This window comes from Pseudorasbora parva, chromosome 10 (genome assembly GCF_024679245.1).
Source record: "Pseudorasbora parva isolate DD20220531a chromosome 10, ASM2467924v1, whole genome shotgun sequence".
NCBI lineage: Eukaryota > Metazoa > Chordata > Actinopteri > Cypriniformes > Gobionidae > Pseudorasbora > Pseudorasbora parva.
The window spans coordinates 32543963-32559237 of NC_090181.1; the positions used below are offsets into that span (position 1 = coordinate 32543963).

The window sequence follows — 15275 nt, forward strand, 5'->3', positions numbered from 1 at the left end:
TTGGCAAGGGCCAAATTGTAATGGCTTGACGACTGGGTCAGAGCATCTCTGAAACTGCAGCTCTTGTGGGGTGTTCTGGTCTGCAGTGGTCAGTATCTATCAAAAGGGGTCAAGGAAGGAACAGGGGTGAACCGGCGACAGGGTCATGGGCGGCCAAGGCTCAATGATGCACGTGGGGAGTGAAGGCTGGCCAAATTACTCAAGAAGTTAATATTGGTTCTGATAGAAAGGTGTCACAATACTCAGTGCATCACAGTTTGTTGTGTATGCGGCTGCGTAGGTCAGGGTGCCCATGCTGACCCCCGTCAACTACATAAAGCCGTGGTAAGAAGGCAAGCCAGCGGAGGCAGTGTGATGCTTTGGGCAATGTTCTGCTTGGAAACCTTGGTCCTGCCATCCATGTGGATGTTACTTGATGACACACACCATAAGCATTTTTGCAGACCATGGAAACAGTATTTCCTGGTGACTGTGGTCTCTTTTGGCAGACTAATGCGACTGCCGCAAAGCAGAAATTGTTCAGGAATGGTTTGAGGAGCACAACAACGAGTTTAAGGTGTTGACTTGGCCTCCAAATTCCCCAGATCTCAATCCAATCGAGCATCTGTGGGATGTGCTGAACAAACAAGTCAGATTTATGTAGGCCCCACCTCACAACTTACAGGAATTAAAGAATCTGCTGCTAACATCTTGTTGCCAGACACCACAGCACCCCTTCAGGGGTCTAGTGGAGTCCATGCTTCGACGGGTCAGGGCTGTTTTGGCAGCAAGAGTGGGACCAACACAGTATTAGGTCATAATGTTATGCCTGATCGGCATATACAGTATAATAATTTTTCTGGTAGATATTTGCTGTGCTTAAAGTATGCATAATTGTTTTAGTGAATAAACCCACAACCAATTGCATAATATTTTTATTATTATTATTCTTTTGACTGTTCTTATGTTCTTTTGAATCACAGTATGCACTTTTGTCAGCAAAGTGCTTGTAGGAGGACTGTATGAAATAGGATACATTTGCTAAAGCCTTAGACTTCCTGTCATGCTTTGTTCAGTGGGATCTTTTTGAACTCTAATCAGCACTGTAATGAATAACATGATTATTGAATTTACACAATAATAAACAAAGTCTGAACCTACAATTTGATTCCTCTCTCTCTCTCTCTCTCTCTCTCTCTCTCTCTCTCTCTCTCTCTCTCTCTCTCTCTCTCTCTCTCTCTCTCTCTCTCTCTCTCGTGTAATTAGGCTGTTCACGTTAACAAGAAAATGGCTTTTTCATTGAAAAGGAGCAGCAAATAGAAAAGTTGTTTCGCATCCTGGACAGCCCCTTTTGTGCAAGCAGCAATTAGATGCATAATTTAATGCTTCAAAGCCATTTTATAATTATACAGATATGACCAGAATGTAAAAGGGATTCTGACATAATGTTCAGGTAAAAGGATGTCAAAACCTCAAGAAGGTTTGGTGTGAATTAAGTTGCAGCATGTTTATCATGTTCAGCGATATGTGATTCCGTGTGCAGTTTTCAGTTTATTAGTGATTCTGCAGTAGAAACAGAGCATTATGGTCCAGTGGAGACTTCAGGAAGGTAGCAGCTCTCATTGGCGGATGGCCTGAGGGTTTTTGGCCTCTCATGACATCCACATTTCGGTCAGCTTGCACTCTTCCTGATAAATCATTTATGAAGCTTGCATACTTTGTATGGACTGAGTGCACTTGAACAAAAACGCATAAGGACACTTTGCACAGCTTACCATTAATATCTGAATTCATTTTGTCATTAAAAAACTAAAATTGGTTTCTCAACCCTTGGCTATCTCCACACGGCTTCATGAAATACTTCCTCCAGTGAGGTTGATGCCCTCACATCAGAGTTTATGTGGAATACAATTCTTTTTTTTTTTGCCCAATTCATACATAAATTCATGATGACCTTTCTCATTCACAGAACTTGGCCTGATAAAGATGTCTGTAGTTTATCTTTTCCTTTTTTTGGTATTTTGTCTTGCCTTGCAGCTTGCAATAAAATATTTTTAAAACCACAGGATTTTTCTGAAATTGTATGTTTTAATACCGCATATTTTACAAGAACAAATATGTACAGCATAACATTTACGTTAATATTTTTGATTCACTTTTTTAGTGATCTTCTCACTTCAGTTTTACTTTATTAAAGTGTTTTATGTTTGATACTTGTTGTAAATGGAAAGATATGAAATTATGTGGTCATGTCTATATCACTCTCTCTATATGAAACGTTTTAGGGATTCTTGTGTGTGTGTGCGCGTGTGTCTGTGTGTGTGTGTGTGTGTGTGTGTGTGTGTGTGTGTGTGTGTGTGTGTGTGTGTGTGTGTGTGTGTGTGTGTGTGTGTGTGTGTGTGTGTGTGTGTGTGTGTGTCTGTGTGTGTGTGTGTGTGTGTGTGTGTGTGTGTGTGTGTGTGTGTGTGTGTGTGTGTGTGTGTGTGTGTGTGTGTGTATGTGCGACCTGGTAATCCCTACGTTATGGGGACAAAATGTCCCCACAAAGATGGCAATATCCGAAACCCTTGTCCTTGTGGGGACATTTTTAGGTCCCCATGAGGAAAACATCTTATAAATCACACAGAAGGAGTTTTTTTTGAGAAAGTAAAAATGCAGAGTGTTTCCTGTGATGGGTAGGTTTAGGGGCAGGGGCAGTGTAGGGGCATAGGATGTACAGTTTGTACAGTATGAAATCCATTACGCCTATGGAAAGTCCCCATAAAACATGGAAACACGACATGTGCGTGCGTGCGTGCGTGCGTGCGTGCGTGCGTGCGTGCGTGCGTGCGTGCGTGCGTGTGTGAGAGAGAGTGTAGTCCAGGTAAACCCTATAAGAAAATGTTCCCTCAAAGAAGACAATATATACGAAATCCTTGTTTGGATTCATTTTTTGGTCTCGATGAGGGAAAACATCTTATACATTTTTTTTTTTTTTTTTTGCTGAAAATACAGTTTGTACAGTATAAAAATCATTATATCTATGGTCCCCATAAAACATGAAAACGCAATGTTTTTGTGTGTGTGTGTTTGCGCGCACGCTCGCGCTCTGTCAGTAACACTAGAGTGTATTGTCAGCAGCGTGACTGTTCACCTATGAGACATCACATAGCTTTGATCTCTCAGAGGCACTTATACGTGTATCCCCTGGGGCTACACACACACACACACACACACACACACACACACACACACACACACACACACACACACACACACACACACACACACACATCTCTCTTCAGGGATTTGAGTGTCTGACAGACCCCCCTATGGCTCCGACTTGTCATCACACTTATCCTGAAATAAAGTTGCCCTCTCAGAAACAAGCCCTTTCAGTTTTCACGCACCTGACGGCTCTGTAATCCTGACAGCTTCTCTCTTTCTCCTTTTAATGTTTTATTGTTGTGTTGTTGGTACGAAAGTCTTTGATGTTTGATGACCTGCACACACAAATTTGAACTATAATTCAGTAAAAGCGTCTTTGGTCAAATATAACTTTGATAGCTTCAGTTCTAACATAGTTTCATTTCGGTGTACAAAAAATGAGAACAGAACTGCACAATGTTCTTGCAGTTTAGAACTTCAACAAGTTGTCATGCGTAAATATAAATCAATAAATATTTATAAATAAAAAAGGTACTTTTGATTGACTTTATCTATTGATTCATATTTGTGTCATTTAATTTTGTTGTTGATTTAAATGGTGATTTTCTTAAAATCACATCTCTATGTTAGATGAAATAATTTGAAATATAATGTGATTATAGTACATTCATAAATTCAATAAATAAATAAATATTTAAATAAAATGTAAAACTGCATTTTAATTTACAATAGGATTTAAATGTAAATAAATGTATTCTAAATAAGTAAATTTGTTAATTATTCACATCTAATAAACGTGTAAATAAATACATATTTTTAGCAACTTCTGATTGAGATTGTCCATTGATTCATACTTTGAAGTGGTATATGTTTTTTAACATTAAAACATATGCTACTAGAGGTATTTTTAAGGTTCATAAAGACAGATATACATATAAATAGATATAATTGCACATTATAAAAAATTTATACATTTATAAGTTAAAATTATATTTAAATATGTTTAACATAAAACTTAAATACAAATGTATTTATTAATAAGTAAGTAAATACATAAACCTTTCTTAAAGCAACTTTTGATTTGTCCATTGATTCATATGTGCGTTTTTGCATTTGCTCTTGTTCTGTCAAGAGCTGCTTAAAATGATTTTGTGTGACACTGTTTTTGAACAGGACTGTGACATGCTGGCTGGAGAGACGGTGGCGTGGACATCCTTAAGAGACGCCATCCTTCACCTGGAGCAGCTTCAGTTGGAGCAGCGTATCCTTTACAGTTGAATCACGGGACGTTATGGTGCCTGACACTCGGTGAGCGATACTCTGAGATGTAAGCTGGTGAAGTGAACTAGCCTGTAGCGCTTCTGTTCTGGAAACAACTGCTAGACTCTGCAAACTATGCCCGATACAGTAGTCATATCAATTTCCAAAAGACTAAAGTGAAAGGTGCGAGGGTAAAGCTGTCAGTTCTGTCTAGTTCTCTTGCTTTTACCCCTTGGACACCCGTCTGATGTATAAAAGAAATTGCAGGCTGTCTTCCTGCTGAAATAACAAGCATGGATCGCATTTTGGATTCTCTGTGCCACTGTCTCCACCACGCTTCCTAACTGGCTTAACCAGCAAGACTTTCTTGGTCTTAGCTACTGTAGTTTTTGTAATACAATCCTGCTTCTTTTGAATTGTGCCCTTAACTGTTTAATCAAAAGACTGGGAGGAGTTGAGGAAAGAGAGCCGAGCTCTTTTGCACAGATATGCGGATGTCATTCCGGACAGGAACATCTATGTGCTCAGGCTGCTGGATCTGGCCATGGATGCTTGCATTAGTCTGGAGGACTATGAGACGGCACTGGAATACGGCAGTAGGGCCCTGGGACCTTACAAGTGAGTGTGTGCCTCTAAAGGTTCTGTGTTCTGTGTCTTCACTGACAGATTTTCCTGGTATATCTCCAAGGAATACACCTCCATCAAATCTATAAAAGTCCCATTAGAACTGTGACTCACACAGACTCGCTCCTGTCTGAAGATCAAAAACAGACAAGTGCAGCTTTAGTTCATAGAAACACTAGACAGTACTGGAGAATAGATCCTCGTTGTACTATTTAATTAATTGCTAATTATAGCGTTTATTCATTACCTTTAAGGTAAGACGTTTTTATGACATTTTTAAGAAAGCACTATGCCAGTCTCATTTATTTTTTCACCTTTTTTTTTCAGTCACCTTTTTTTTTTTTTTTTGAGTGTTGATTATTAAATAAAATTGATAGTTTACCCAAAAATGAAAATTCTGTCATCATTTAATCATTGTCAAGTTGTTCCAAACCTGTATGAGATTAATTCTGCTGCTGAACATAAAAGAAGATATTTATGTTTGTAACCAAGCAGAGAGAGCAACCACTGACTACCAGTAGGGGAAAAATACTATGGTAGTGAATGGTTGCTCTATCTGCTTGGTTACAAACATTCTTCCAAATATCTTCTTTTGTGGTCAGCAGAAGAAAGAAACTACAACTTGAGAGTGAGTAAATGATGACAGAATTTTCATTTTTGGGTCAACTATCCCTTTAATAAATAAATTTTATTTTTGGTTTTGGTTTTTGCTATATTGGAAACTTTTCAGTTTTTTAGGGAGGAAAAAAGTATGGTGAATCATAAGTTTTTTTCATTTTCTTTCTCCAAAACTAGCCTACCATTCATATGTTTGGTGTCAGTAAGATTTTAAAGAAATTGATACTTTCATTCAGCAAGGATGTATTGATTTTACCAAAAATAACAAGAAAGGTAATGTAATACATATTATAAAATTTACAAAATATTTATCTTCCAATTAAATGCTGTTCTTCATAGAAGCTTGTTTCCGCCACAGAATAATAAATACATTTTAAAAAATCCTGTTTTTTTTTAATGGACTTTGTTTTGTCCGAAATGCGAAAATATGTAAAATATAAAGTCTCAATTGTGAGTTATAAAGTTTGCTTGATATAAAGTCGGAATTCCGAGAAAAAAAGGCAGAATTTTGAGTTTATATCTGACTTTTTGTGACTTTATATCATGAAATTCTGACTATATATCATTAAATTCTGCCTTTATATCATGCAATTCTGAAGTGCAATTGGGGGGGGGGGCAGAATTGTGAGATATAAACTAGCAATTGCGAGTTATAAAGTCAACTCACAATTGTGAGATAAAAATGCAATTTTTATTTTGTGGCAGAAACAAGCTTCGATAGTTCTTCAGATTTTCTCTTCATGAAAGAATCCTGAACTTTATTAATAATAATATGTGTTTCTTGATCATCATTAGAATGATTTCTGAAGGATCATGTAACACTGAGGAATGAAGTAATGATGTACAATTTCAGATTTCAGATTTATAGAACAATATATTTAAATAGAGAACAGCTATTTTAAATTGTAATATTATTTCACAATATTACAGTTTTTCGGTATTTTTGTTCATATAAATGCAGCCTTGATGAACATAAGACTTTTTCAAAAACATAAAGAATCTTTCTAACCTCAAACATTTGAAGGGTACACTCTTAGAAGAATAGGTTCTATATAGAACCTTAAAAGGTTCTATCGGCGCTACGTAGTTGGAACCCCTAAAAGGTTCACTGCAAAAAATGCTTTTCTTACTTAGTATTTTTGTCTTGTTTCTAGTCCAAACATCTAAACATTCTTAAACAAGAAGTATTTACTAGACAAGCAAACGTAATTGTCTTATTCTGGGAAAAAATAACTCTAAGATAAGAAATGCATTTTTTTCTTTGATAAGAAATGTATATATATATATATATATATATATATATATATATATTTTTTTTTTTTTTTTTTGCAGTGTTCTGTATAGAATCCTTTTTAAGTGCCAAAAGGGTTATTTCTTGTCATTATAGAACCCTTTTAGCATAAAAGGGTCTTTCGAGTGTACTCAACTATACTTCTATATAGAACCTTTTAAGGGTTCCAAATACGTAGCGCAGATAGAACCTTTTCTTAGGGATGCCTGACTGTTTCACTTGTTGGATGATAAAACAACAACAAAAAAGGTATTATATTGTTCTTATCTTTTTGACAAAACACTTTTAATGTTGTTAATGGGGGGAGGGGGGTGTTGTTTTTATATAGGATGCTAACAGATGTATTTATTAGATTGCATTGTATATTTACACCTCAGGACATTGTAAAGCTTGTACATCCTGCTAGAATATATGTTGCCTACCCCAATACACAGGTTTTGTTTTTTTTATAACCTTTATCAAAAAAGCTTGTTCAGCTGTGTTTGAATGGAACAAATGGATCAATTTAGGAAAGGGCAGACCCCAGGTGACATGCACAGCAGGACGGTATTCATCACCAACTAGCAGAATCAATGTGCATGACACCAATCTTAGTTTTGTGCACAGTAGCCACTATAAGACTTCCCGTGAGACGTGTAGAAAGGGAAGCTCTGAAACACCAATGGACAATGGTCTTCTTCTAAAGCTAGGTGTTTGTGAGCATGTCCAGGCAAAGTAAAACACAAGATCTTCTGTAGGAGGCTTGGGACTCTTCTATTGCGGTATTTCATTTGCGGTTGTTGGAAAAAGCTGTTTGGAAAGGTCTCTTTCCCGTAGTGCTGAGAATAATACATACCTTCAGGCTAAACGCAAAGAGATTATTGACTTCAAGCTCCTGCAGATGTCAATTTGTAGCGGCAGCAGACCTCCAGTGATTTCCACTAAATCCAAAAGTAGACAGTGAAGAAACAGAGGGATCAGAGCTTCGGAGGCATTGGACCTTAGAAAAAAGTGAAATTACCCAACAGCTTTTCCCCTGTCAAATGGAGAAAATATGAATGTGGTTGTTATTTTTCTCCTGAACTGGATCCCGTCTTCCCATGTCAGCTCATGCAGAGCATGAATACGTTTTTATATTGCCTGTTGGATTCTTATTCTCCAGCTTTATACTGCGTCTGATTAGTGTTTATGGTGCCGAGGGAGGGCCGCCAATGTGAGGAAAAGGAAAAGTGCTGCTAAAATGGCTTTTTAAATACAGAATTGACATTGAGATTGATGGTTGCCAGTGTCGCCGCAGTTTCTGCTGTTAGTACAACAAGATAAATGCACATTATAAAGAAAGATAAATGCAGCACACAAGTGTATTTCAACCATTCGGTCATTTTCATTGCATATCCTTCATGCGCTGATAATTGCTGCTTTCACAGTGATTTCTGCACTTGTCTTCGACAAAGAGAATTTAAGGTCTGCTCAAAACCTAAATAGGTTTATATACTGAAGTGCTATATTAATAATATATTACTCATACATTAAATTGACCAAAGGTGACGGTAAAGACCTATTTTAAAGTTTAGTGACAAAAAAAAAAAAAAAAACAGTCGCTGTGGCAGGCGCATGGTCCAAAAGGGTTGTACCTAGTCTGTAAATGAGTCACGGGTGTGTTTTGGCTGTAATGTGCAATAAACCAATCTCATCTTCCATTTCCTTTAAAAGCCAGTTGCACTTGCACCATGGCGGAATTTGTGAGCAGAAAGACTGAATGCTTCTCCGGATAGGAATCCTTTTATTTTTAATATTTAAAAATGTTTGTGTGCTGCTGCTCAGTCCCTGTGTGTGTACATGTGTTGTGCACCAGCCCATGGCCATATATTAATAACGCACCCTTTAAATAATGCAAAACATACTGTGGTATTGACTTTAGACCAGGTTTTTGATGGTGAATGGCGCAGTCATTTTCAGTTTTCTCAAAATAGCAACATGCCAATGATACGCCTGAACACACCTTGTTTTCAGACCATGGGCGAACAGATGGGTGCGAGTGCATTTGCTATTTAAACAATGTAACGCTGGACATAAAAATGATATCTGCGTCGTGCTGAAACTAGCCTGCATGGCGGCACATGTATGATAGAGCCTCATAGATTTCAGTTTGTAATAAACATAAACTTAATTTTCATCAAATAATCCTGAAAAAAGTATCTTGGTTGGTGCGAATAAGCAGCACAACTGTTTTCGACATTGATAATAATAAAGGTAAAATACTAATAATTAATCAAATATATTGAAATAGCAAACACTTATTTTAAATGATAATAATAATATTTTACAATATTTCACTGTGAGCATAAGATACTTAAAGGTGTCATGAACTGACTTTAAAAAAAAATTATACTGTTGTCTGAGGTCAACTAATGATGTTCGTTTGGTTTTTACATTCAAAAACATCATAACTAATAAGTAATAGTATATTTTCTACACTGGTTTTGAGGCTGTCTCCTGAACGCTGGGTTTTGATGGGCGTGCCGCACTGGAAACTTGGAAGTAAATGCCCACGGCTAGGATTGGATAAGATTTGCATATTTAATGAGCTTCAGCTCCGCTGTCATGAGGGGGGGATTGTTTTGAAAGTAGCAACCAGAATGATTCTCTCCACCGCAGGGCTCGTAAACGTCTTTATCAAACAAACACAATGATTTATTTCTCATCCACACGCGATTGATTGGAATATTATTTTTGTATTACATAGCCCGCCCGATTGGTCGATATAAGCGTGAACTGCACGCGCACACACACACACACACACAAACACACACGTGTGTGTGCACCCTTCAAATGTCAGGTCAAGAGATATTGAACAGCACAGATCAAGAAAGGAATATTTTTTCACTATTTGAGATTAATCGGCCTATTGACTGGTTTACGGTTTGGTAACCCGTCTGGAAAACACATAGCCCCGGGACGTTAGCCCATACATATCTGAGTCCAGCGTGCTAAAGGTATGTTCTGTTAGACACCTACACATAAGCAAAGTGATCTATAACAATGCAATACTATTACTTATATAAAAAACATGTTTTACTCACATAAGTGTGTTGCACCTGTCGGATCCAATATAGAAGAAACAGCACTGTGTATTAATCTCAAATGTCTACAAATTCAGAATCGACCTGAGACTAACGATTCCGCAGTGAAATGAAGTGAACTCACGTGTAACATCTTCCCCACGTGAGCTGGAACGTCATTAAAAATAGAGTTCAATCACACATTTCTAATATTAGGATCCAAAGGAAGCTTATGCAGCAACTGTTCTTCTACAACCAGGAATAGCGCAATATCTTGCTATATTCTTCTGCATGTTTATTGTTGGCTAGCGTGATCCGATCAGCTCCATGAGTCGGTGGGCGAGGCGACTGGATTATACGTTCTGTAGAGGCTGTGTTTCGTTGCGCGATGACGTCAGGATGAAGCACACGATCGTTTTCTGAGCCTGGTGTCGATAAAAGCTTTTTTTTTGACTAACAAGGACGTTCTCAGCTCTGAAATTTACGATATTCTTATATTACCATGACCTTTTATATATCAAAAGCTCAAGGGAAAGTTGATTTCTCAATTCATCACCCCTTTAAAATACCTTACTGACCCCAAACCTTTGAAAAGTGGAAAGTGCATGTTGCTTGTAAATAAATGTTAAGTTTGTCAGATTGCTTCAACTTTTCAATTGCCATCAATGAAGAAAAGCCTTTTGCTCCGAAAATGGTATTTAGCACAACACATTACAGATGTAATGTCCATAAACCAGAGCAAAAGTTTCCAGCTGTGCCTTGTTTTTTACCATTGAATTCATTATCATTGCACACGCCCTCTTTATTTGCTTGAAACTGGGGTTTAAAAGTCATCAGAATCATAATCCATCAAACATTTGGTCAGAAAATCTGTAAAACCCACGACACGGCTGTGAAGGCTGTGAAAACGCTTTTGTTTAAGTGACAGCTCCAGGCATCACATAGCACCAGGCTTCATGACATTCCATTACAGCTTGATTCAGTATTTGTCATGCGCTTTTGTTCTGCTTTTCAAAATTGTGAGGTTCATTATTGGCCTTGTCTGGGATCCCAAATTATTTCTGGAATTGGCCCGTCCTGTGTTAGCAATGTGAAGGCTCTCTGAACAGGCAATTATTAGAAGTGGTCCTGCCCCCCTTCTCTTGTCAGGTTTTGAAAGAGATACTGGCAGAGCGACCACCTGACAAAGCAATAATAGATCCTTCACATCACAAGAGAGCTTGAACAGCCTTGCAATCGCTTCTCAACTCAGGAAGAAAATTAAATTTGGTTACCTTAAGAAACTTTTCAAAAACTGTTTATCTATGCTATGATTTGTTTCCAACTAAACTGGATCCTGTTGTACTTGTTGCATATTAACTAAGGTCGCTGCTGGCTATAGAGAGATAAATAGACATGTATTTATGCACCGATTCTATTCAGTCAGGCAGTTTAGTGAGAGCCACTGAATTGTTTTAATTGCTCAAGTGCTTAATATATGCCAAGCGATTCATTAGTGCATGCTGTTTTTAGCCAGTCTTTTCACAATAATTAATTTGATTATAAAATTAGCATTGCGGCTTCTCATTGCTTATGTATGATGATGCTTTGCATTTCACTTTGAACTTTTATTCAGTCTTTTAAACCTAGACTCAGTGATATGCAATGACATGACAAATTACACCTATTACACATAGTGAGTGATAAGTTTGATTTATGTATCTCTTTTACAGGGATTAAACAATAGCCAAGCGCCAAAAGAAAGCATACATTTTTGTATGTTTCTCAGAAGTCTTTAGGATGTTATTTCCTCCTCACATTTTGTTACAGGTGTACAATATACTGTATACACTGTTTAGGCATAACATTATGACCAGGTGAAGTGAATAACACTGATTATGAATTTATCACAGCACCTGTTATTGGGTGGGATATATTAGGCAGCAAGTGAATATTTTGTCTTCAAAGTTGATGTGTTAGAAGCAGGAAAAAATGGGCAAAAGTAAGGATTTGAGCAAGGGCCACATTTTGATGGCTAGACAGTTAAAGCTTCTCTAAAACTGCAGCTCTTATGAGGTGTTTCTGGTCTGCAGTGGTTAGTTTCTATCAAAAGGATAGATGAAGGTCCAAAGATGAAACAGTGGTGAACCGGCGACAGGGTCATGGGCGGCCAAGGCTCATTGATGCACGTGGGAAGCGAAGGCTGGCCTGTGTGGTCTGATCAAACAGACGAGCTACTGTAGCTCAAATTGCTCAAGAAGTTAATGCTGGTTCTGATAGAAAGGTGTCAGAATACACAGTGCATCTTAGTTTGTTGTGTATGGGGCTGCATAGCAGCAGACCAGTCAGAGTGCCCATGCTGACCCCCGTCCACCGCCGAAAGCTCACACAGTGGGCACATGAGCATCAGACCTGGACCACAGAGCAATGGAAGAAGGTGGCCTGGTCTGATGAATTATGTTTTCTTTTACATCACGGCTGCGTGTGCATCGCTAACCTGGGGAACACATGGCACCAGGATGCTCTATGGGAAGAAGGCAAACCGGCGGAGGCAGTGTGATGCTTTGGGCATTTTTCTGCTGGAAAACCTTGGGTCCTGCCATCCATTTGGATGTTACTTTGAACCGTACCACCTACCTAAGCATTGTTGCAGACCATGTACACCCTTTCATGGAAACGGTATTCTCTGGTGGCTTTGGCCTCTTTCAGCAGGATAATGAGACTGCCAAAAAGCAAAAATGGTTCAGGAATGGTTTGAGGAGCACAACAACGAGTTTGAGGTGTTGACTTGGCCTCCATAATTCCCAGATTTAAATCAAATCGAGCATCTGTGGGATGTGCTGAACAAACAAGTCCAATTTATAGAGGCCCCACCTCACAACTTACAAGACTTAAAGGATCTGCTGCTAACATCTTGGTGCCAGATACCGCAGAACACATTCAGGGGTGTAGTGGAGTCCATGTCTTGACGGGTCAGGGCTGTTTTGGCAGGAAAAGGGGGACCGACATAATATAAGGAAGTTGTATTTTGAATGGTGTAATCATATTATGCCTGATCAGTGTATATGGCAAAAGTTTTTTTGTTAAAATGCCCAACATTTGTAGCACTCTCTCCAGGTGTTGTTAAATAAGGAAAAGATATGTACCCAGAGATATGTTTGTCTTATAATATTCTATAGGTATCACTCATCTCAAGTTAAAGTCAAACGATATGACCCACTTACACTGCAGCTATCAGTTTAAACACATCACAGGTTTCTGTACCTGCTGTTCAGCCTGGAAGCACAAACTATTTGCATTCTCACATCCAGGTGACTATCAATAGCTCAACTGCGGTTAGCTCATTAACAAAACATTTCAATGTGAATGTTGACAATTCCTGGCATTCATTCGTGCATAGTGGGTACTTGGCTTTCTTCATGTATTTTTGGCAGGTGATCTATCTATCTATCTATCTATCTATCTATCTATCTATCTATCTATCTATCTATCTATCTATCTATCTATCTATCTATCTATCTATCTATCTATCTATCTGTCTGTCTGTCTGTCTGTCTGTCTGTCTGTCTGTCTGTCTGTCTGTCTGTCTGTCTGTCTGTCTGTCTGTCTGTCTGTCTGTCTGTCTGTCTGTCTGTCTGTCTATCTGTCTATCTGTCTCTGTCCGTCCGTCCGTCCGTCCGTCTATCTATCTATTGTGAGTACATATGAGCGAGACGCAAGTATGCAGGAATACTTCAGCTACAAGACAATAGAAAGTGTGGATATTTTTAAGCTTATAAGTTCCAGATAGCATCATTCAGACACTGTTCTTTTGTTTGCTTTATTTTACTGTGAACTAGTTGTCACCATTTGGCACAGGCTTTTCATATACACTGAAAATAAAAGATGTTGTAGTGTCGCAACACACAAATGTGAGTAGCAATGTTTTACCATCTCTCAGTACTCACTTAACTTTCACTTTACAGAAAACGATGAACGATAAATATAAGAAGGACATCTTGTTTACACAAGACGGTTATCCTTTGTCAACTATTACAGTGGTAATTCCAAGTACCACAACCAAAATTTTTAAAGCATCATTAAATTATTATCAATAAATTAGAATTAATTTTAATTAGAAAAAAAAATATTATATTCCATTTAGAACTTAATATAAATGAAGAATGCTTGTTGTGTTACAGTTTAGTTAAAGATCCATTGCTTAAGCGTTCTTACACCCCAGACCAGTTCAAGTCCTCTATTAAAATGAGACAAGCTGGCGTGTCATTAATATGGAAATTAGGGCATTAAGCAGTTAATCCAATGAAGTGGAATAAAGAACATTCCTGAGAGTCCGGCTCCAAGGGCATCCTGGTCGGCGGAGTTTCCCTTCGCTCCAGCAAAACACTGACCGCTCGGCTTTGATAGATTTTTTTCAGAGCTCTGCAAGGGATGTTTGTTAAAGGTTCATGAGTGATTTCACTCTAATGTTTATGTACTTTGTCTCATTGCCTGAAGTGTTTCTTTGCCTCTAACCTGCAATAGGCATTGTGCATCTAGTTAAGTTGTAAACAGAGCATTCTTTAGACCTGACTCACTGCATGTTTATCATTTACATGCAGTTTTTTTGTTTCAGGTCACTCAAAACAAGACAAGCGTGTGTCCAGACTTCACTGGATCACTTTTTGTTTTTATTTAGTTGAACTCACCGGGACTAGTGGAAGATCCTTTCTGTCATTTCTCATTACATTATGTGCATAAATATTTAAAACAGTCCAAAAAAAAGATATATATCATCATGCCCACAAGGTAGTATTTCTACATTTATATGTGCTGTAGGTTAGCTTCTTCTGTGCTCTGTTGACTACTGACAAAGTCAAGCTTAGTCATTACTGGAGCTTTTAGGGCATCACTTTTATCTGATGGCCAAATAGCATGTGATCTATTCACAGGAGGTTCACTCATAGTTCATCAGTCTACATAGTCTGCAGTCTTTGCTTGAGGCACCTACAATGATGTACAACAGCATACTGCTCTCCATGATTTCAGTCTATTTCTGTTTCTAAATTTCATTGAACAGGGAAGTATGTCATTTCTATCCCACACCAAGTGACACCAAACAGAATTACAGAAATAATGACTGTTTTCAGACAGGTTTTCTGAACACTCACTCCTTATTGCTCAGACCAACAGATCACCTAAAACAAACTTGTGTCTCGTGAAATTTTCAAAACTGTTAATTGCACATCCATATATATCTTTAAAAAGACCATTAATATTCAGTATCAGATGAGAACCACATTTAAACTGAATTTAGCTGGATAATGACACTAACTTTGTAACATTTAATCTAATTA

At 38.0% G+C, this 15275-nt stretch overlaps 1 protein-coding gene across 2 annotated transcripts in view; it reads left to right on the forward strand.

Moving 5' to 3' along the window:
• smyd3 (SET and MYND domain containing 3) overlaps nt 1-15275 on the forward strand; it is a 286640-nt gene that overhangs the window by 254713 nt on the left and 16652 nt on the right. For both annotated transcript variants that reach the window (XM_067455895.1, XM_067455896.1), the window contains 2 exons: nt 4300-4387; nt 4830-5004. In XM_067455895.1, the coding sequence (XP_067311996.1) occupies nt 4300-4387; nt 4830-5004 (263 nt within the window). The remainder of the gene's footprint in view (nt 1-4299; nt 4388-4829; nt 5005-15275) is intronic.